Source organism: Triticum aestivum, chromosome 3B, assembly GCF_018294505.1.
Source record: "Triticum aestivum cultivar Chinese Spring chromosome 3B, IWGSC CS RefSeq v2.1, whole genome shotgun sequence".
NCBI lineage: Eukaryota > Viridiplantae > Streptophyta > Magnoliopsida > Poales > Poaceae > Triticum > Triticum aestivum.
The window spans coordinates 535,021,631-535,045,640 of NC_057801.1; the positions used below are offsets into that span (position 1 = coordinate 535,021,631).

General features: G+C 45.9%; 1 protein-coding gene across 1 annotated transcript; it reads right to left on the reverse strand.

Moving 5' to 3' along the window:
• Nucleotides 1–6,755: 6,755 nt before the first annotated feature.
• Nucleotides 6,756–22,733, reverse strand: LOC123067576 (aspartate--tRNA ligase 2, cytoplasmic-like). The gene is made up of 4 exons (XM_044490317.1): nt 22,194–22,733; nt 22,016–22,126; nt 21,760–21,873; nt 6,756–7,079 (listed from the first exon to the last, which is right to left on the reverse strand). The coding sequence occupies exons 1-4, from the start codon at nt 22,731–22,733 to the stop codon at nt 6,756–6,758; spliced, it is 1,089 nt and encodes a 362-aa protein (XP_044346252.1).
• Nucleotides 22,734–24,010: the final 1,277 nt, after the last annotated feature.

Below are 24,010 nucleotides of genomic sequence, written 5' to 3' on the forward strand. Positions count from 1 at the left end.
AATAGGCAGTAACAAGCAAAGACATGGACTTGATAATCTGAAGTCCAAGACCTGTTGAATATTTGAGATACCTTAAAATCCTTTTTACTGCAGTCCAGTGTGTTGTTCTAGGTGCATGCAAATATTGACAAACTTTATTGACAGAGTAAGATATATCAGGACGAGTAAGTGTCAAATACTGTAAAGCACCAACAACACTTCTATATTTTGTTGCATCATCTGATCCAAGTGCTTCTCCACTATTAATTGTAAGTTTTTCTGAAGTTGAAATTGGTGTACTCACAGGTTTGCAATGTTCCAACCCTACTCTCTTGAGTATATCATTGGTGTATTTTTCTTGTGTAAGAAGTATACCATCCTTTATCTGTTTAACTTCTATGCCAAGAAAATAATGAAGATCACCTAAGTCTTTCAGAGCAAATTCCAACTTCAAATCCTTAAGCAAACAGGTTGTAGCATGTGCACTTGAACTGGCAACAATTATATCATCAACATAAACAAGCACAAAAATAGTGATCTTATCCTTATGATAAAAGAACAACGAAGTATCTGCTTTAGATGGTGTAAATCCAAGTTGTTGTAATTGCATGTTTAACCTGGAATACCAAGCTCTTGGGGCTTGTTTTAAACCATATATAGCCTTGTCCAACTTACAGACATAGTGTGGTGCACTTTTATCCTCATATCCTGGTGGTTGCCGCATGAACACTTCTTCCTCAAGAACACCATGAAGAAATGTGTTCTGAACATCTAGCTGACGTAGACTCCAACCTCTGGAAACAACAATAGACAGTACAAGTTGAATGGTAGCTGACTTAATAACAGGACTAAAAGTATCTTCATAATCAATATCAAATCTCTGTTTGAAACCTTTGGCAACTAGTCTAGCTTTGTACCTGTCTATGCTCCCATCAGATTTTCTCTTTATCTTATATACCCACTTACAATCTATGACATTATGACCCTGCCTTGGTGGTACTAAATGCCATGTTTTATTTTTCATGAGTGCATCATATTCATGATCCATAGCGTCTTTCCAATCTTTATGTGTAAGAGCATCATGCAAACAGGTTGGTTCTCCAATATGACTGAGAAACGCACGCTTAACTTTGTCATACCTGACCGTGCCATCGGTGTATTCCTTTTTCTTGATAATACCTGCCTGGGATCTGGTGTGCCGGCGCAGAAGTGCTGGTGATGCGGGCGCGGGCGCAGAAAATCCCGGTTCAGGAATTGGCGTAGGAGATCCTGTGACAGACAGAGGCGCATAAGATGGCGCAGAAGATCCCGGCTCCTGATCAGGCTCCTGATCCGAGGAAGGCGCAAGATCCGAGGAGGATCCACGCTGCATCGGCGCGTCACTCTCGTCGGCTGGATCGAGGCGCGGGCTCCCGTCGTCCAGTGCGCCACGTGGAGACGCGGTTTCCCCCGTGCGGGGGCAGGCGCGTGGGCTGGCGGGGTCCACCAGGCGTAGCCTGTCGGCCACATCCACCGCGGGAGAGTTGGAGGCCACCTGATTGGCTGCATGCGAATCCAGCTCGGGCCGAGGACCAGGCGCAGTCCTGATGCGCGGATCAGCATGGGATCACGCGCCGCTGCTGTCGCTGCTGCCAGGGAAATCAGCCTCGTGCTCTGTGCCAAGTTCGTCCTGTTCTGGACACATAAAATCACAGCCTGTTTTTGCACAAATATCATTAGAACCACCGTTTTGAGTGGAATTTTGCACATGATCAGCCTTATGTAATTCACCCCGTGATCAGAAAGAAGTTCTATCTCAGCACGAAGTAGGGCTCCGGCGTTTGGACGAAGTTTGGCAAAAGGAAAAAGAGTCTCATCAAACACAACATCCCTAGAAATATAGATTCGTCCAGTTGAAACTTCTAGGCATTTATAACATTTGTGAAGATTACTATAGCCAATAAAGACGCATTGAGTAGAACGAAACTCAAGTTTATGACGATTGTATGGACGTAGGTTGGGATAGCAGGCACACCCAAATATTTTGAGAAAATTGTAGTCGGGTGTTTGATGATAGAGACGCTCTGATGGAGTGATATTGCCAATAACTTTGCTAGGAAGACGGTTTATAAGATAGGTGGCAGTGATAAACGCTTCGTCCCAATATTTGAGAGGCATAGATGCATGAGCACGAAGAGATAAACCAACTTCAACAATGTGACGGTGTTTCCGCTCAGCGCAGCCGTTCTATTGGTGAGCATGAGGACAAGAAACATGATGTTCAATGCCTATACTACGGAAGAAAGAGTTGAGTTTTTCATACTCCCCTCCCCAGTCACTTTGGATTGTCAAAAAATTTCAATCAAAGTGACGTTCAACAAATTTTTGAAACTCTTGGAATACAGAGAAAACCTCAGATTTGTACTTAAGCAAATAAAGCCATGTAAATTTGCTATAATCATCAATGAAACTGACATAGTATTTCTTTCTACCAAAAGAATCTCTTGCATGTCCCCACACATCACTGAAAATAAGTTCTAAAGGAGCATGAGATACACTATTCGACTTGGGATAAGGTAGTTGGTGACTCTTGGCATATTGACAAGCTTCATAGACAGACTCGCTATTTGAACTATGTGACAACAAGAGGTTGCCTTTATTGACTACTTGTTTAACAATGATCGAACATGGATGTCCTAATCTTTGATGCCACCTTGCCAAAGAGAGCTTGATGACGGAGAAAACTTGACGACGCTTGCGACTAAGTGCTACGGATGTGATGGGGTAGAGACCTCCAATGCATCTACCATGATGAAGGAGTTCCCTCGTTGCCCGATCCTTGATAAAAAAGTAACGAGGGTGAGTTTCAAAGAAGACATTATTGTCATGAGCTAAACGAGACATGGATGCAAGATTTTTATCAGCTTGAGGCACATGAAGGACATCTTTGAGAACTAGATCACGTTTAAGTGTAGGGGAATTAATAAGGGCTTGACCAATGTGTTGAATATTCATACCTCCACCGCTTGCGGTGTGAATTTGATCGTCGCCGTGGTACTGTTCACGAAGAGCAAGTTGTTCTAACTCGCTTGTGACGTGATCCGTGGCACCAGAATCCACGTACCACACCGCTTCTCCTCCATGTTCATGCATGGCCGCAGCAACATGCTTAGCATCGGGGACGAAGTTCTCGTCATAGCGATGCCAGCAGTCCATTACCTCATGGCCCGGCTTCTTGCAGAGTTGGCAGCGAGGACGTGCTCGGGAAGAAGGAGGAGGACGGCGGCTGTTGTTGTTGTGGAAGCCACCACCCCCGGCCCTGTTGTTGTAGTTGCTGTCGTCGTTGCCGCCGGTGTTGGTGTAGCCAGCACTGCCGTTGTTGGAGTAGTCGGCGGTGCTGCGCCCGCGTCCGCCGCTGCGTTACCCCTAGTGACCGCGCCCACGACTGCGTCCACAAGAGACGGAGTTGGCAGACGACTGGCGGATGTTGGCACCGTGAAGAAGGCTGAGGTGGGCGTCGAAGCTGAGGAGCTGACTGTACAGCTCCTATACGGTGATCGGTTCCACCCGAGCAGCGAGGGCGGAGACCACAGGATTATAGTCCATGTCGAGGCCGGCAAGAGTCTTGGACACGATCTCCGGATCAGAGAGCGCGGTGGCAGTGCAGGCGACCTCATCGGTAAGACTTCTAATTTTGCCAAGGTATTCTTCCATAGACATGTTACCTTTTTGAAGATTTGTGAGCTCAATACGCGTGTTGATTGCTTGAGCTTGGCTTTGGGCAGCAAACATAGCATGGATCGCCGTCCATACTTCGGCCGGCGTGGAGAGCGTAGCGACCTGGGCGAGGATCTCGCGGGATAGGGATCCCATCAAGAATCCTTGGAGATGCTACTGCTGTGCATACCAGAGGGATCGAGTGAAGTTGACTACCTGTGTGTCTATCCCGTCCTTGGTGATGGTGAGCGTGGCCGGCGGTGGCGGGCTCTCCGGGTTGAGGTGGTGTTCCATCTGGGCCCCCTTGATCTGGGGCAGCACTATGGCTTTCCAGAGAAGGAAATTTCCCCTCGTAAGTTTCTCTTGAGGTGGCGATCCGAGCAGGAAGGTGTTGGTGGAGGTGGAGGAGGAGGAGGCAAAAGCGGATGATGATGATGTGGTGAGCGTGCCCACGGTGCTGGCCATCATGGCGGCGGTGGTGGTGGACATGCTGCTCGGTCGATGCGGTAGCTAGATGCGATCTGTTCCTGATCTATAGAGGGAGAGGCTCTGTTACCATGTGAGAAGAATTGGGAAGCGTAGAACCCTTCGTCTGGGCCGCATTATATTATATAGAGATCATGCCGTGGCTTACAAGGTACAGATCGACCAGGAGAAGAGGAGATCGACCACGGTTCGGTACAGGAGGTTTAGCAGGAGTAGAGATAAGAGGAGATAAGATTACAAAGATTTAAACTGCTCAACTACTCTTCTATCTCTACACAACATATTCTAACATTTTTTACTCTGCATATTAGCTCTATTCCAAGTCAAACTTTACAAATTGACCGAGTTTATAGAACAGAGAATGGACATTTACAGTAACAAGTATATATATTTGTGGAAATATATTCGATGATTAATCTAATGGTATTCATTTGATACTATAGATATTAATAGGAAAATGTTAGAGTTTACAAAGTTTTACTAAAGACAAAGTTAATATGTTGAGTAAATAAAAACAGAGAGTACGTGAAAGTTGTTTCTTGATCTCTCCGCACATATGACTGTGATAGAGGAATCAAGATGCTACTGAAGTCCCATCAAACTTGTATTACTCATATTAGTCGTGACCAAAATGCTATTAGTCATGTAGCGAATTATAAGGTTACCTTCCCATATATAACACATCAACTGTCTTAATCACATCCAATGGATAATAAAAACTCATAGAAGTTAATAATCATATCACAACTAGCTAAATATTCTCCCCGAAAAATAGTAGTGTTGAACTAATTGCACGGCTTTGAATTCGACACATATTGGTTCTAATACCATATTGTACTGTGAGCACCGATCATTCAGACAATGCTTAAGCGCTCTGTGTGTGTGTGTGTGTGTGTGTGTGTGTGAGAGAGAGAGAGAGAGAGAGAGAGAGAGAGATTATGCTATATATTTCAACACAAAGTTGGTTAAGTAAAGCGAATCACTATTGCATTGTCAACGAGCAAACACCCAGTTAGAAACTCATGAGGTCATGTGCACCTTTAGCAACTAATGTCTAGCCTTAAAGGGCAATTGATAAATTTCTCTCTGAAATATGTATTTCAAGACTTACAGGTGAATGTTAGCACTTAGCAGTTTGTGCTGAAAATTAGATCAACACTTACGAGGGAGATATCCTCTTGCATTATCTAAACAAATCTGATATCGTTGGCTCCATGTACATCACTATGTTCCGTTTAGTTAAAATGCAACTACATGGTAGATTCAAGGTTTTGATGGCCAAGATTACTAGATTCGGTTTTCTTATCCTTATATGTTGATTCACATAATTATTCTGTGATGATCGTCCTGTGTTTCAAACTCTTGGTATGTTGAAACAGAAGAATTGTTTTGGATGGGTTGATTTGGACTTGTAGGAAGAGGGGGAAATACGACACTGGTAAAGCCTAAGTGAGTTGGGGAGGGGTTGCTCCCTTATCAGAGAAAAAGAAATACATTTCACTCTTCCAAACAGTTCCAAAAAAATCGCATTAGATGACTCATTATTGTATTTAAGTTCCAAATTTTCAGAAAAAAATCGCCTTATTATGTTGTTGTGCAAAAACCCAAGGTCCTTTTCACAACCAAAAAATGATTTTGTGTAAAAAAACTAGAAATGATTTATTTTCTTGCTCCGATTCTAGTTTTTTTTTCATACAGACTACAAATCAACAATGCTTTTCACGCACTGCTATCTACATGCTAGGTTTGTTTTGGATTTTTTATTTATTACGAGCAAAAATGTCCGTGCGTTGCAACGGGAGAAATAGCCTCTCGCACATCTCCAGTGGGCCATTCGTGTTGCCATTTTTTATCTTTGTATGTATGTATCATGTCGAAGGTGGTGACATGTATATATCTATTTTACGATAAACATGACCGCTCTCAAGGTAGTGAGATTGGTCATTACACTCTTAGCATGCCATGTTGTAGCTATCGCGGTCAAATTTAAGAAGGTGGGAAATCGAGAAGAAAAAAACTTTAGACCCACGTTGCACATGCTTGTAATTCATTTACTCAGGACCTTTATTGCACGAGGTTCACCGTGCAGATTTCCCCCCTTTCTTGCGCTCAGATAAGAGCAGAATTCTTTTCCTTCTTAACTCGTTTTCTTTTTGGGCTCAAGAATTTACTCCTTTCCTTACTTTCTTTTCTAGGAGCAAACCGGATCCAACACCTCGGACTTTTGTTGATTCTTAAGGTGCCTTATTGACTTGAAATCATAGGCATATATAACTTGGTCGGATGAAGTATAAATAAGCGATATGGGACTACTGAATAACTAAACGAATCGTCTCCGTGAGGTAGCTTCGCTTGTTCCTAGAGACGCACTCGCATGCCTTCCCACAACAGAAATTTTGGGTGGCCCAGTACGTATATGTGCTTTTGCGTGCTCCAGCTCACGATCGAGCAAGGGCTCAAAGCCTCAAACCTCCAGAAACAAAACACCGAGAAAGGGGTCAAAAGGGAAAAATCTCCTGAGCAAGCAAGGGCTCGATCCCAAGCCACCTGCGCCTGTGCGCCTGCAGGTCATGCCGTCGGGGTAAAAAAAATACTCACGAACAAGCAAGGGCTCGATCCAGAGCCACCTGCTTACGCCCGCGCGCCTGCAGGCCGAGCCGCAGCCGGCAGGACCTCGGCCGCGCCTCCTCCCTCCTTCTCTCCGTTCTCGTTGCCGGAGCAGCCATGGCGCCGAGCGGCTGCAAGAGCGAACAGATAGCCAGCTGCTTGTGCAGCTGAGGGGATTGTGCTAAACAAGCACACTTGCCATTCTTATATTCAAGTTTGAATACTGCCGCTCCACCTTCACTTGACCCTGAAATCAGCTTTGGAGCGTGGATCCCAATAAAATCTTTTGAGGACAAATATTCTCTGAATTTCTGTAGTATCCAACAATGGTAAATATTTACTAAGCAGCACAAAAAAAAGCATCACATGCTGCAGAAATGCAAAAAAATAAATCCGTGCAGCCTTCATAAAACAGCTTTTGTAAAAGCATATGCATTGGCTTGACAAATACATATTCAACAACGAATGATAAAGTTAAAACTCAATCCAATCATTAGTGTAATCAGATTGCAGGCATAACATTAAGATCACTGGATCGATCAGTGTCTAGAAACAACTTAAAAGACCAGCACGGTGTTGAATAAAGGCTTTTTTTGCTGGTGCGAAATAATTACAGGCTGAGGCTAAAGTTTTTTCTCTAGAACAGACACAAGGATGTGTATCATATATTATAGAAGAAGAGGCAAGAGCCTATCCACATCATTACGATCAAATGCAATGACAGTTCAGCACTAAGTGCTGCTATGGTGCCTGCTCATGCACACTCCACCTAAACGACCACCCAAAAGTATTACTGAACACTTCTGCTTCGGTACACCCCCCTTAAACACATCAAGGGCTGAGATTCACTCATACCCCTTCGCTGCCAGGGGCACGATCGTTTTATGTAAAAAATATTGCCCCCGCGCGTCCGCGGCGATACCCCCGCGCGCCTGTGTATACGCGGCTGCGGGACGAGCCGAGTGGCTTGGCAGTCGTGAGGGCGCGAGCCGAGCCGAGCAGTTGGGAGCCGTGAGGGCGTGTTTTTTTTTAAAGTCGGCGTTGACCGGTGGGCCGTACGTGTGGACGTGGCGCGGACGGCCCTATCGTCATGCAATAACTGCATTGCAGTAATGGCGGCGTGCATGCAGGCGCCGACTGCTCGCGGCAGATCTCGTGCCGCCCGCCTGGTAGCCTCATAGTCCGCGCCCTCCACTGTCGCGCGTGCGGCGACCGGGCGCCTGCCGCCAGACTTCCGCCTCGGGCCGGCAGTAGACGCGACCGGTCGGCTGCCGCCGCTGCGACGACCGCCCGCCCGCCTTCAGACGCCACCGACGCGTCGACTGTCGCGCCTGCCGTCCTCACGCCTTCCCACGCCATCGACGCGTTGACTGCCGCGCCTGCCGTCCTCGCTCCTTCCCACGCCACCGTTGCCGCGTCCAGACGCCACCGACGCCTCGCCTATCGTGCCGCGCCTTCACACGGCACCGCCGTCGCGCGTGCCGCCAGCTGGCCGCCTCTCCCTCGGGGCGCGCGCCACCGACGGCTCGCCCGCCCACCTCCCTCCCCCGCCTTCTATAAAAGAGCGCGCCACGCCGTGCCATCTCCCTCGCCCCGCCCATCTCTCTTCCTCTGCTCGCCCTCCCATCTCCCTCTCCTCGCCGGCAATGTCTTCCAGAGACTCCGATGAGGGCGCGTGGCCGACCGGCGTCTGGCCGCTGAGCCTCACCATCGCTGACACGGAGCTTATGGCCCGGTACGGCGTGTTGGTGCCGCCGGCAGCCAAGGTGCCGGGGCCATGGCGGATCGGGGCGAACGGCATCCCCACCATGGGACCGCCGCCGACGAGGGAGCAGCTCCGCGAGTTCCCTGGCGGACGGTGCAACCGGAGGGCTCGGCGCAGGTTCTGGCGCGGGAAGAACTTCGACATCGTCCTCGGCGCGTTCAGGCACGTGGCGGACGGCCGCATCGTCGGGGACATTACCGGCGAGGCCGGCACTTCACGTGGTCGCCGCCACGGCCCACCTCCAGCCGGCCCCACTGCCCCGGCACAGCAGGCGCCCCCTGCCCCGGCGTTGGTCGACATCCCGCCGGCGCAAGCCGCCCTCGCGCAAGACGGAGACCCCGACGACATGGCGGGGCTACTTACGGTGCTCGCCCGGTCAGCAGAGGAGGCGGCGGCGGCCACTCGTGAGGAACGAGAGCGGCTGGTGGCCATAGCGGCGGTGCAGGAGCAGCAGGCGCGGGAAGACAACTGGTGGTATTTTAGCGACGACGACGACGATGGCGGCGACGGCAGCGAAGGAGAGGCAGGTAGTATGGCGCCGGTCGTCGACCTCACCGGCGCCAGCGACGACGAGTAGTCTAGTTTTAGGGTATTTTATTTAAATTTCGGTCTAAGTTATGTAAGAACAGTGCTCGGTTATGTTTAGGGTTATGTAAAATATTAGATATTATGAATGAACTCGGAATGGTTTATCTGGAAAAAAAATCCGTATGTTTCATTTGATGTTAGTCATGCAACTTGAAAAAATAAACGGAAATATGAATTTCAACGGTATGAGACAATACTCGACACACAAATTGTAGAAAAATCAGTCGCAAAACGCATGCATGGGTCCTTCCCTCATATCCGAAGGGTATCCGGAGAACTTGTCATGCATGCACAGCAAAAACATATTACATCACATCTGGGGTGTGGTATGTGGTGTTGTCACCTAAAAATTATAAAAAAATCTTGAAGCGATAAAAAAGACAGAAAACTTTTCATTCATCGTACTGATGATGGTGGAACACTATAAAAAATGTGGGTACATTTGAAGGCTGTCGAAAAAAAACTCCTATCGGACGGGGCCTTCGGTCCTGCCCGAACGTTCTCTCGAGTAGGAGGCCAATTTTCGACATATTCGGAATGACCTCAACTTTTGCAAGTGAGTTGGTATGCCCACCCCCAGAGTCAATACAAGATTTGAACGTATTTGGACATGAAAAACATGTTGCGTCACGTCCGGGGATGTGGTCTGTGGTGTTTTCCCCGAAAGAATTATAGAAAATTAATAAAGTAAAAAAACCCAGAAAACTTGTCATGCATCGTATTGATGATGGTGGAACAGTATGGAAAAAATTGAGTTAATTTCAAGGATGTCGAAAAAAAATTAGTTGGTATGGTCACCCTGACATTCAGTCAAAGAATTGAACGTATTTGAACACCAAAAAACATTCATAAAGCGATAAAAATATTTAAAATGTGGCATGCATCCTAGTGATGATGGTGGAACACTATAAAAAAATTTATAGAAGGCAAAAAAATAGTGATGCAAAAAAAATCCACCTGTGCTTGCACGCAGCAACTGCGCTTAATCGGTCCGGCCCGATCAAGCTGGGTGGCGAAAGGGCCGGTCTTTCGGCCCAGCTACGGCCTGCAGCACAGGCCAACGGGGACAGTAGCGGGGCGGGGCGGGAATTAGGGGAGTTCGAAACGGTGGTGGGAGCTTGGTATATAAGCCGGTGGCGGCGTCGTTCGGTGGGCGAGGTGGGATTAAACGTTAGTCCTCACCCCCGCCGACCCTGCCTCCACACCGCGCGCACACTTAATGGGCCGGCCCAGGCGCGCCGTCGCGCACAGTCACTGGGCCGTCGCGCACACTGAAGACTTTTGTTTTGTTCTTTTAAAAAAATAGTATTAAGTTTTTTAGTTATTTATGCATGGCTTATAGTATAAAGAAATTCTATAATTAATAAAAATCCATACGTAATATATAATTGTTAACTATATTTATTATAATGATAATGAGTTGTTTATTAAAATTTATACGAAAAACTAATGAGTTTTTTATAATTAATTGCTAAAACAATAATGAGTTTTTTGATAATTAATTGATAATGAGTTTCTTTTGTAATGAATATTTTAATCAGTTATTTCTGTCAATTGGTAATTACATTTTTAATATTTATGTAATGTTAATTAATGTCTAAAAAATATTTAAAATATATGCAAAGTTTAGTACTGTAATGTGTTGCATTAACGGCTAAATGTGTTTACATAATAATAATGCGTTGTTTTTTTAATTTATAAGTAAGAATAATGAGTTTTTTATTACAATTTATAGGTAAAAATAATCAGTATATTTTTAATTCTTTATGAGTTTTGTGTAAATGCCTAACGTTTTGCAGCTTATTAAAAATTATTAATTAGTTTATTGATATAACTAATAATTTGGAAACGACCGTTCATAAAAAATTGTACTTGACATAGAATTTATTAAGTAGTTAAATTAAAAACAGTACTTAATACAGAATTTATTAAGTAATTATATTAAAAAGAGTACTTAATACGGAATTTATTTCGTGTTGAAAATATACATATGAAAAATTTAGTGTTGTTATTTCTGCGCGAATTAACAAGCTTATATTAAAAAATAAGATAATAATAATGTCAGTTGACTTTAGTTAAAGTCACATGACATTATTACTACCTATTTCAATAAATATCTCAAAGGCGGCTATATAAGCCAGTCCTGGCGTCCCTGGGCGCGCGAGGTGGGACAAAAAAAGCGTCCTTCCACCTCTCCCCGCGCCGTGAATCGTAGAAGAAAAAAAAATTATTGATGCAAAAAAAAGCCCACCTGTGCTTGCACGCCGCAACTGCGCTTAATCGGTCCGGCCCGATCAAGCCGGGTGGCGAAAGGGCCGGCCTTTCGGCCCAGCTACGGCCTGCAGCACAGGCCAACGGGGCAGAGGCGGGGCGGGGCGGAAATCAGAGGAGTTCGAAATGGTGGTGGGAGCTTGGTATATAAGCCGGTCGCGGCGTCGTTTGGCGGGCGAGGTGGGACTAAACTTTAGTCCTCACCCCGCCGACCCTGCCCCCGCACCGCGCGCACACTAAATGGGCCGGCCCAGGCGCGCCGTCGCGCACAGTCACTGGGTCATCGCGTACAGTCAAGACTTTTGTTTTGTTTTAAAAAAAATAGTATTAAGTTTTTTAGTTATTTATGTCTGGCTTATAGTATACAGAAATTCTATAATTAATAAAAAACCATACATAATATAGAATTGTTAACTATATTAATTATAATAATAATGAGTTGTTTATTTAAATTTATACGAAAAACTAATGAGTATTTTATAAGTAATTGCTAAAACAATAATGAGTTTTCTGATATTTAATTGATAATGAGATTTTTTGTAATGAATTTTGTAATAAGTTATTTGTGTAGATTAGTAATTACATTTTTAATATTTATGTAATGTTAATTAATGTCTAAAAAATATTTAAAATATATGCAAAGTTTAGTACTATAATGTGTTGCATTGACGGCTAAATGTGTTTACATAATAATAATGCGTTGTTTTTTTAATTTATAAGTAAGAATAATGAGTTTTTTGTAATGTGTTTTCGGTGCGTTTCACGGAGACCAAACGCACGTTGCGTCACGACCGGTCATTGTTTTCGGTGCGTTTCATAGAGAAAACCATAGGAAATTCATACGGTGCCGAAAAATTATGAAAACGTGCAGGCATGATGGCCCTGCCAATGAGTGCGTGTGGAAAAAGTTAGGGGTCCACCGGCTGAGTAAGAAAAGAGAACGCAGTACGGGGGTGACATCGTTCATATCCGATCAGTGCCGGTTGCATGGGAGGTACGAGGTGGCACGCACGAAACGTCACCCAAATTTGGGATGCAGTGGGCATGCCCATCTTAGGGCCCCACGCAAAAGTTGAACGAATTCGGACACCAAACGCACGTTGCGTCACGCCCAGTCAGTGTTTTTGGTGCGTTTCACGGAGAAAAGCATAGGAAATTCATACGGTGCCGGAAAATTATGAAAACTTGCAGGCATGATGGCCCTGCCGATGAGTGCGTGTGGAGAAAGTTAGGGGTCCACCGGCTGAGTCCGAAAAGAGAACGCGGTACGGGGCTGACATCGTTCATATCCGATCAGTGCCGGTTGCATGGGAGGTACAAGGTGGCACGCACGAAACGTCACCCAAATTTGGGATGCAGTGGGCATGCCCATCTTAGGGCCCCACGCAAAAGTTGAACGAATTCGAACACCAAACGCACGTTGCGTCACGCCCGGTCAGTGTTTTCGGTGCGTTTCACGGAGAAAAGCGTAGGAAATTCATACGGTGCCGGAAAATTATGAAAACTTGCAGGCATGATGGCCCTGCTGATGAGTGTGTGTGGAAAAAGTTAGGGGTCCACCGGCTGAGTCCGAAAAGAGAACGCAGTACGGGGCTGACATCGTTCATATCCGATCAGTGCCGGTTGCATGGGAGGTACGAGGTGGCACGCACGAAACGTCACCCAAATTTGGGATGCAGTGGGCATGCCCATCTTAGGGACCCATGCAAAAGTTGAATGAATTCGGACACCAAACGCACGTTGCGTCACGCCCGGTCAGTGTTTTCGGTGCGTTTCACGGAGAAAAGCATAGGAAATTTATACGGTGCCGGAAAATTATGAAAACTTGCAGGCATGATGGCCCTGCCGATGAGTGCGTGTGGAAAAAGTTAGGGGTCCACCGGCTAAGTCTGAAAAGAGAACGCAGTACGGGGCTGACATCGTTCATATCCGATCAGTGCCGGTTGCATGGGAGGTACAAGGTGGCACGCACGAAATGTCACCCAAATTTGGGATGCAGTGGGCATGCCCATCTTAGGGCCCCACGCAAAAGTTGAACGAATTCGGACACCAAACGCACGTTGTGTCACGTCCGGTCAGTGTTTCGGTGCGTTTCACGGAGAAAACTTCAAACCATAGGAAAATAATGAATGTTGCATTAAAAAAATGCATAAGTATTTTCTGAAATGTTAAAGTAGAATGCATGTTTTTAATAAATACATCGTGGGCCAGCCGGCGGTAGTTATACGGGACGGGCGTAGAGGCCCACTACGACCGTGACCACGTATATGACGTTGTACGTGCGTGCATTGCATGGAAACCACGCCGCCATTACCTCGCCCCAGGACCGCCTAACCCCGCCGCCTCCACGCACGCCCTCCCCTCAATCTGACGGTGACACCGTCGTGGCCGTCCCAACTCACGTCCCTGCCGGCCTGACGGCGGCCATACAGTCCGGCATCTGCGCGCGCGACTTGGATCTCAGTCTCGGCCGTGCCGTCTCGGCAAAGTCGCCCGCACCCAAAACCCTAGGACGGGCTGTCGGCCAGTGCGCTGGTGTGGGCAGAGGGCGCGCGGCTGCCAGGACTAACCCACACCGGGTGGGGTTAGGCAACGTGGGTTGTCGGTGCTCGTCGAGACGCCGGAAGGTATGGTATTAAACCATCACTTCTGTAATGTTTTTTGAAGCTCATAACTAGTTAGGTCACTGTCATCTTATGTACTCCCTCCATTCCTAAATACTTGTCTTTCTAGACATTTCAAATGACTACTACATAATGGATGTATGTAGACATATTTTAGAGTGTAGATTCACTCATTTTGCTCCGTATGTAGTCACTTGTTGAAATGCCTAGAAAGATAAGTATTTAGGAACGGAGGGAGTAGAATGCAAGAATTGGGAGATGTGTACTGCTCGGTTGAGAAGTGGTGCGAATTGGTGGGAAAATTCACACCTAGACAGCGCATGATGCTACGTGGCACAAATTTGGACTGTATGTTGAGAATTCCTTCAGTGAAAATGAGGAAAAATTTATTGGAATTTATGATTACAGCTTATGATAGTAGTAGAAAGCGATTTATTGTTCGTCCAAATACTGACGGCATCAGTGTTCTTAATAAAGATGTTTATGACATATTTGGGCTACGTAACGAGGGTGATGATGTCAGTAGCATGATAGCAACAGTACAACTAGATGCCAAAAAAATTGTTCCGAATCGGTTTCTAGACAAAAGAACAGGCCTAATCCTCATCGATGAGTTGATAAAAAATATTGTTGATACTCAGTCATATGATGATGATTTTGTGAGAAGGGCCGTACTGGTTCTTTTGGGTACAGTCTTAGCACCACAATCCACCAAGTTTGTTCCTTATCGTTATTACAAAATGGTGGAGGACGTGAACGCTATCAAGTAATACAATTGGAACGATTTCACATTGGGGGTGTGCATGGATGCTATTAAAAAATCAGTCGAAGATCTTGAAAAATTCAAGTGGCCTATCGGGAACTTGGCTCTTCTTCAGGTACAAGTCATTTCGTAAAAGTTGTTTGTACATATAATTTTTATGTGATCTATGTGTCTGACTAGTTGTGTTTACTATCATGCAGTATATATACTGGGAAAAAGTTGAGCCAATTGGTGTGGATACATTTGATCCATTGTCTCGTGAATACCCACTAATGCTTAACTGGCCAGAAACGGAAGGGAAAAAGCAAGACGACTATGACAACATGCACGGGCGTGGCACCGGCAATGTGAGTCAATAAGTATAGTCCTTATTGGTTGCACGTACTAATTAAGTATATTTGGTATTTAATTTATTTTTTTGTTTGTTGTACAGATTGAAAACTGCGTTAGCGAAGAGTACAGACGTGCTAAGGTAGCACATGAAGGGACTGTCCCTCAGGAAGAAACGAAGAAACCTAAACGGAAAGGTGGTGGCAGGAGTAGAAAGCCAAACACGTCCGCGGTTTCCTCGAGCACGACTTATAGTATGGACCGTGTGATGACATACATAAAGCTGCTTCACAAGGAGGTTCTAAATATACCCGAAAGATGTGCACAGGTAATTTAGAAGTTGTATTGAACATGTTATAATTGTTCAACTACTTATCGTGTTTCTTTTGTGTTTGCAGATGGTAATGGAAAGGTTGAACACAGATGGTGTGATGTACAAACCCAATAAGAGGGACAACAATGACGAATTTGATAATGTAGGTGAAAGAGTTGGGATGGAGAATGGCCAGTACAAGTCATCAAAATATTGGCCAGATATTGATTCACCTACCGACTTAAAGATAGAAACATCTTTCTCGGGTATCAATGATACATCCGTGCCCGTTGATGACACGGGTGCTCCGGCGACGACACCGGGTAAAGGTGAAGCTACTGATCCTTTCATTATAGACGATAATGGAAACTCTCCATCTTCGGCATCAACTGTACGTACAAAAAGACTTTCCTTCTATGTCCCGAACCCCGCAGAATGCTGATATTTCTGGTGAGTCTATGGATGCTTTGTCACCAACTAAGTCTGAAGACACGTTCGAGAGTTACCCGGCAGAGAGCAACATAGGTAACGGTGAAGGCAGTCAGGAAAATGATGGTAAGCGCAAAAGAAAAAAGTCGAAATATTGCCAATCCCCCTACGACATTCTCGTTACCCGCAAGAAACGTGTTAAAAAAGTAAGTCAAGTACTACTTTATAATTCATTCACGCGTTATGTAAATTTTGTTATTATTTATAATGACTGCAGCTGCATTGTTTTAGATCTCTTTGCATCGTCATCGCATTCAACTCTAGCAAGTTCTCTTAATATGACTCCGGATCACATAGAGGCAGCCAGAGTTTTTGTTGAGACTCTCGCATTGTCAAAGAAGCATGCACACCAAACCGTGGTCGATGTGCCGCCACCAGATGGGGACATATGCACGCCAGCTATGCTTCACGATGTCCTCACGTTTAAATGGTTGAATGGCGCTGTAAGTATGAGTTTGGTTTTAACAAAACTCTCATTTGTACTTCACAACTTGATAGAAATTTTTTGTTTATGTATGCAGATCATCAATGCATATTGTAAACACCTACAACACCGTGATTTTTCTGATCGTTACATATCAACAACGTGGTTCCCCAAATTTATGTTGAGTAGGGCAAGGGGAAAGACCAAGTCAGTAAATGATTTAGACTCAGAACATGTTACAAAGAAAACAAAAGTCATCGCAAGAGTAATGGATGAGTATTTTAGACGGGACAAGGTATTGCTTTCACATTTATTTGTTTTTATTAGTCATTGCTATTTAATTTAAATAACGACATTTGGTTACTATGTAGGCATATTTTCCTATGCACGTTAATGATAATCATTGGATAACCATAGTGATGCACACCGTCAAAGAGGAGTTTCAAGTTCTTGACTCAAATTCTAAAGGTGCAATTAGCCAAAGAATTTGCAATATGATTGCCACCCTGGTACGCTATATTTTCCACACTCGTATTCATAAAAATATTGAGGCATACATTAAATTCTGGTTTTGTTATTTTGTTTCAGGGAGCTGAAATATTTAAGGATATTACGGAGGCCAACTCAACTCTTGAATCAAAAAAATTTCAGACGTCTCATTGTGATCAATTAATGAGTATAAAATGCTGAGACAAAAAGATGGGTAAGTTAAACGAGTACAAGCAAGTGCATGCTATATCGTAAGATGATCACACATGTTTATTGCAGAGTGTCTTGTGGACTTTTTGTGATGTGGTGCATAAAATACTGGGACGGAAATCGCTGGACACATGAATTTGACCAGGAAGAGATTAATGAGTCAAGGACACGTATTGTCACGGAAATCATTTTTTCAGAGGTGAACAAATTAGAGAAGGTCAAGATGAAGATTGTTAAAATCATGGAGAAGGAATAGGTATTAGCATTGGTAGGGTTTTAGTCCCGTAGAAGGTTTCCCTACCTTTGTTGGATACTTTGATCGATTGTAATGCGACATGGCACTCAGACAGATTTCGACATTTTTTCACGTTTTATTTATCGCTTTCGTGTGAGACTAAACATTTAAATGCGTGTGGGCAAGTAATATTATTGATGTCCTAAAATGTATCACTTTGCGGCTGCGATGCTATATGTATTTTTGTTGTTTCAACTCGCGGCGGTCATTTATTTAATAAAAACTATCCCCGCCGTCCTTACTTGGCGTGATGTGGACAAAACCTGCACAAATTCCCACGTCGATTCTGGTGGCAGCAGCGGCGCTGGATCCGACTAATATTCCAGCCCAGCCCGTGCGGTCGCCGACAGCCGAGACAGTGGCGGACCCGCGCAGTCCAGCTAGTGCGGGCTGACGCGATTCGCGGGGCGCCACGCGCGGGTCTGCTGGCCTAGCAGCCGACCGACCGACAGCCGCGCGCCCGGTGGCACACGTCTCGTCCCGCCCCACCCAGCGGGCAACGATCCCGAGGGGGAATATGGCGATCTGTCGGGTCATAAATGACGTGCGTCGGGCGCGTGGGCCGATCCTCTTCGTGTGCGGATGGGGACGCTGGCGCGTTGTGCCGACTAGGTTTTGTCCCACCTTGCCCGCGGAGAGACGTGCCGACCGGTTTATATACCCGCGTCGTCGCCTTCTCACAAGCTCACTACAGGAATATATGACAACGTGCACCCGCCCTGTTGTACGCCGTGGCCTCCCCGCTCGGTGGCCGAAACGCCTCTCAGGAAGGCGTTGTAGTACATGACGCCGTGTGCCCGCCCGTCCACGGCGTGGCCTTTTTTCAAATAGTTTTTACATTTACATTAAATTTTACAAATGTTAATCAGTTGACAAATTCATGTTTCACACATAATAATAAAAATCGGAGGCATGTCTCATAACATCGAACAAGGTGGCATAAAGATTAACTCATAATGCCATGTCTCTTATGCAAAAAACTAATAAACTGAAAGTGCCCGTGCCTTCCATCGAACAAGTTGGCTTAAAGAATAAACTCAAAGTGCCATGTCTCTTATCCTTAAACAAATAAACTAAAATTGCCAGTGCCTTCAATTGATTATGAATACTTAATCTTTATGCCCGGTTCCTACATAATAAATTGTAAACAACTCATCAGACAATTGTAAAGAGAGAAACAAAAAATAATTAAAATAATGTAAAACTTACTTTTCATTCTCAGGGCACGTTTGCCGTCTATGCCCCTCTTTCTTACAAATGCCACAAAGAGGACAGGGTTTTTTCTCAGAAAATGATTTTGGTCTTCCATTTTTTGTAACATTTGGATCTTTCTTTGCCCGCCCTGTCATGCTCTACTTAGGGGCGCCCTTCGTGGAAACTTTCACGGGATCACCTATGACATCAACATGTTGTTCCGGCTGACGTGGCTCCTCATGCACATTTCTTCTACTACCAACAACATAATTTTCAGGGACCTTTTTCTTTGCTATTATATTATGCAGACACTGCATCAACTCATCAAAGACGAATGGTTCATTTGAAGCAACATGAAAAGCTTCAGCTCCTGTTATACTGAGTTGACTATAGCGAGCATGTTGCTCTTCCCCTGTCCAACCCCAGCCAAACATGTCACTCTTCCGCTGTGCAGGCAATCCACCTATTGCAACTTTCGACATCCTCTTAAGGATGCAACACTTAGGTATTTTAGATATTTTCAGATGAACCAACACATACAGAATGTGTTTGCAAGGCAATCCTTTCCGAAGCATTCGTCCACAACTGCAGTCTATCGTATTCTCAGAGTTTTCAGCTCGATAATTCACGTTGAACTGAAATTTACGGTTTTTTCTCCATGTCACGATGAAGGTGTGGCAGTCAACTCCCACTAGCATCTCAAAAATCTCAATCTCTCCCATCTTCTTCAGATCTTGTTGAAGAATATAAAAATTGGAATGAGTGAATACTTCGGCAGCATGCTTCTCAATATCCTTATATTCTGTGACTGATGGTGGCAAAGACTGATTTGAAACACAGTCATCATGCGCCTCGTTCTCACGTAGTCGAACTATGCAATTCTCATAATGCACAACTAGGTCAACAATAGTCATACTGCCGTCCAGGTGAAGGTTAAGACAAGAGTTAAGGCTTTCACTCCTCTGATTATTGCGCATACCCAGAAAAAAACCATCTGACAGATATGATGCTGCCCACAGACTCCTCTTCTTGTACATCCTATTCAGCCACTCTTCTGTTTTATCAGTCTTCCATTTACGGACGAAAGCGTGCCATCTCGCCTCAAAGTTAGCTGGAGAGGTGGAGTAGTACAAGAGTGACCTGAACTCATTTAGCGATTTGTAATTAAGGTGCTTCTACATGTTTTTTCCACGTGCCATGAGCAGAGACGGTGCAACACATCAACCAAAACCAACCGAATAGCTCGTATCATTGCAGCATCTCCATCTGTGATGATTGACCTTGGCTTTTTCTGACAATTGGCCTTCAGGAATGTCTAGAGCAGCCACACATACGTCGCTTCGGTCTCGTCGGACATAATGGCACAACCAAAAATTGTGGTGCAACGGTGGTTATTTACACCAACAAAGGAGATGAACGGCATACCATATCTTTTCATCTTATACGTGTTGTCGAACACAGTCACATCTCCATACAACTGATAGTCCCGCCGCGACTGTGCATCGCACCAGAACATGCTCTTCAGACGGCCCTCCTTATCGAGCACATACTCAAAGAAAAAGTCTGGATCCTTCTCCTTTCTGCTCCTCATAATACCGATTGTTGTGTTAGCATCACCCTTCGCAATCAACTTCATTTTTTCTCGGCAACATAGGTTGTACACGTCTCGTCTCGTAAACCCACACTTATCATACGAGCCATACCTTCTAATGAAGTTGTCGACGATGATATGCTTTCTGATCCCAGCTCCTTCCATTGCCAAGATCTCAGCTATCTGGTGATCTCCCATCACTCAATGGGACCGCAGAAATACCACCTCATCTGGTCTAGCCAACAAATGGTTGTGATCATCCATAAAAGCTGCCACGAACCATCAAAGTTAGCCTATAATATTCCACATAAGCAAGTGTAAGTTGTCATTAACAAGTTTTTATTATTCAATGACATCTTAAATTTTGGACCGAACCTGGCTTATGTTATCCGCGAAAGATTCAACACCATGATTTGCCTCGTTCTGGACGTCAATATCCTCCTGCACATAAAAAAATCATATACACATGTAAGTACCATATGGTTCTTCATCCGATGAAAAGAATGTACATGTTACTTACGTTCTCACTACAAGCACCCTCCTCATTCTTTTGAAAATCCTCCTCAGGTAAATTATCGTACGACGACCAGGATTCATTGTCGCTGCTGTCATCATCATTTTTACTATCATCACCATTAGTACGATCAACACTATCGCTACCATCCCACTCACTCGTGTCCAAAAACAGATCCATAAATCCAGTTTCTTTATCCATTGAATGATCTCACAACCAACACTGCAATATTATAATAAAAAATGATCTATCAATTTTAAATCAAAATAAATATACTACGATCATACAGATGAGAACTTCTTATTTAACAAGTGATTTTTATTTATAGATACAATTTTTTTAACAAACTAGACGGCTTACATGGCATGCTCGTGCACTTCGACCGGCCTGGCGTGGCTGCGGACGGCGAGGACGTTCCCGGAGAGGCTGATCACGGAGTTGCGGGCGGCGACGGCTTCCACGTAGGCCAGGTCACCACGAAGACCTGCACGGAGGCGACATCACGTACGGCGGGCGACTCCAACAACGTCCGCGCCGGCCAGATCCCGGGTGAAGACGGGGAGAATGGTCGGCGATCGGTGGGGAAAGGCGGCGATCGGCCGGACGGGTAGATGTTGGAATTGGCAGCGTGATCACGGCTAGATCGGCGGGAAAATGCGGTGATCGGCGGGTAAGGGCGGCGATCGGCGGGGCGGGGCGACGTTGGATTGGGCCGCGTGATCAATGCAGGTCGTGGGTATTATTTTTTCGCGCGACGGGGAGAGGGTACATGCGAGCCGGCCGTATCGGCTCGAGCCATGCGCTCGGCTCTACCCGTATGGGCACGCCGCATATGGCGCGGGATACGTTAAGCACCGTATGCCCAGAATGCCCTTATACGTTAAGGGAGGGTGTACCGAAGCAGACCTCATCACTGAAATCCCCACACAGCAGCCCAGCCAATGCCACGCTTTGGCCCAACGACTCAAAGGGGTCACCAGATCAGATGCGTTTAATTCAATGTCGAAGTAGAATATCTTATCTAAGCTACACAACATATTACTACATAACATGGTATGTTTAGTTCTCCAAACTCAATTCATGAATATATCACTGATAGCAGGAGTCCTAAAAGCAAGAACAAATACCGACGTTTTCAACTTGATGTTGTATACGGAAAATTGCTTGACCTACCGGTGTTCCCGGGTCAACAACTCGATAGTCTAAGTGTGTGTCCTGACCAACGCAGGGAAGTGGCACCCCCTTCTGCAAAACAACAAGATCCCATTAGCTGAACCCAGATATCATCATCATTAGAGAATTGGAGCAACAACAAAACTGTGTCCTCCTCCTTCATGCATTCAAAGAGGAGGCAAGCAAATGCAGATTGTACAGGCGGTTGACATACTGCTTCAGCTTTTGCAAACTCCTCCACACTCCAGCCGACATCCTCCACGCTGATCGGTAGCCTTGGGTCGACCCTGTTGATGTAGTAGAGCTTCCTCACCCGAATCTCCATCTGCCAGCCATCAAATGGGGATCAGAAAATAACAGACAGACATAGATCAGCTACGGCAGAAAGAAACCTCTCGCATTGTGGTGTATCTGAGGGGCTTGCCGAGGAGGGCGACGGCACCCTCCACGACGACGATCGACTCCTTGGGGAGGGACAAGGCGAAGAGTTCCATCTGGGCGCTGCTGGCGAACACGCTTTGCACGGTGCTCCTCCCTTGCCGCCGCTCCAGGAAGGCCACATTCTTGGTCTTGGACCCACGGTAGACCGCCTGCACCGTCGCGCGGACCATCACGGAGCGGCCGACGGCGGCCTTGTCGAGGCGGCCGATCTCCATCCATGGTTCATCGAGGACTGCCGCGGGGAGGATCTCTCCGGGGAGGATGTCGCCGTAGTTGGCTGCCGAGGGATCGTCCTCAGCGGTGGACTGCTGCTTCTTCTTCTCATGCTCCGGCGAGGGGTCCTTGGCGGCGGGCTTCTGCTGCGCCTGCGCGTACTTGGCCGCCTTCTCGGCCTTCCTGACGTCCCTCTTCCGTTGCTTATTGCTGATGGTGGCTGCGGGGACGCCCGCTTCGGGGGCGGGCGGCGCTTTCTCGGGCTCGGAAGACATCATGTCGTCGCCGGCGGGGAGGAAGCGAGCGGAGGAGCAACTTTGCGTGGGCGACAGCGGCGGGCTGAGGCTTAGGCGTGCTAAACAGGGTTTTTTTAAAGACAAAACGTTTTTCCAGATAAAACAGGGACGCCGGGTTTAATTTGTAAAGACCACAGGGACCTTTATGCAAAAAAAGCCATGACGGTGAACCCGGAGAGTCAATCCGTGCTTTATTATTAGGGAGAGATAGTCTTGTTCTTTGAATCTTCATTCTGAGAAATAGAGAGCATCTAATCTCGGGTGTACAAAAACAACATTGGGTACTTTAGCACTTAGCAAGCACTTCACTAGACTGACTTGTATTAAGAACTGAACAAGTATGGTTATTGAGCATTATGGATCACCATTGGGTTTCATACAAATCCACTTGCATTTATCAATGAGCAAGTATAGTTGTTTATAGATGTCAGAATTTTTTACTTAAGCATCTTTTGGCCATGAGATAAAGTCGTTATATCTTGCTATTGTTTACCTTCTATTTGCTACTGTACTTGTTAATATGTGGTCTTGTATTTACTTAGTTGAACATTAAGGCAACATGCACTGAACTGGTACAGCCATGTAAATATATAGAATACTTACTATGTTTGGTTTAATGGTTCAGTGCTTAAAAATGGTGGAGCTCTCAGCTATTCCACTTGTTCGTGTTAGGATTCTGCATAAGGAAATTATATTGTAGGTGCCCAATTGTTTCCTTTCCACCAGTGACGCGGACGACATGGGCGACACCGCAGGCGACGACGGGGGTGACCTCTTCCACCGGTGATCGGCGGGTAGGAGGCCGCTTCTGGGCGTTATGCGATGATGTCGGCGATGCGGAAGACGAGGACGAGGACTCTGACAGCGATGAGTCACCGACGAATTCGCCGACGCTGTCCGATGCAATCTGCGAGGCGTTTAGAGTGGGTTACTCTGAGCAGGATGTGGCGAGGCTCATCGACTTGGTGATTCCCCTGGATGATCCTGCCCGACAGGGACTTGAGGACCACGCCGTTGAGGTGATCCGCCGGGTTGTGCATCATCGTACGTCGGCGACGGCGATCCGGCCATGGCGAGGACCTCTTCCAAAGGTATGTCTTCCTAAACCTTCTTTGTCTAATTATTTCGAGGCCGGGGCATGGAAATTAGTCCAGAGGAACAAAAAATTGAAGTCAGCGGTGGCGGCGGCGGCGGCGGCGCCGATGGCCGGTGGATCGGCCGAGATCCTACCGCTAGGATTCATCGTTTGAATTCTCTGT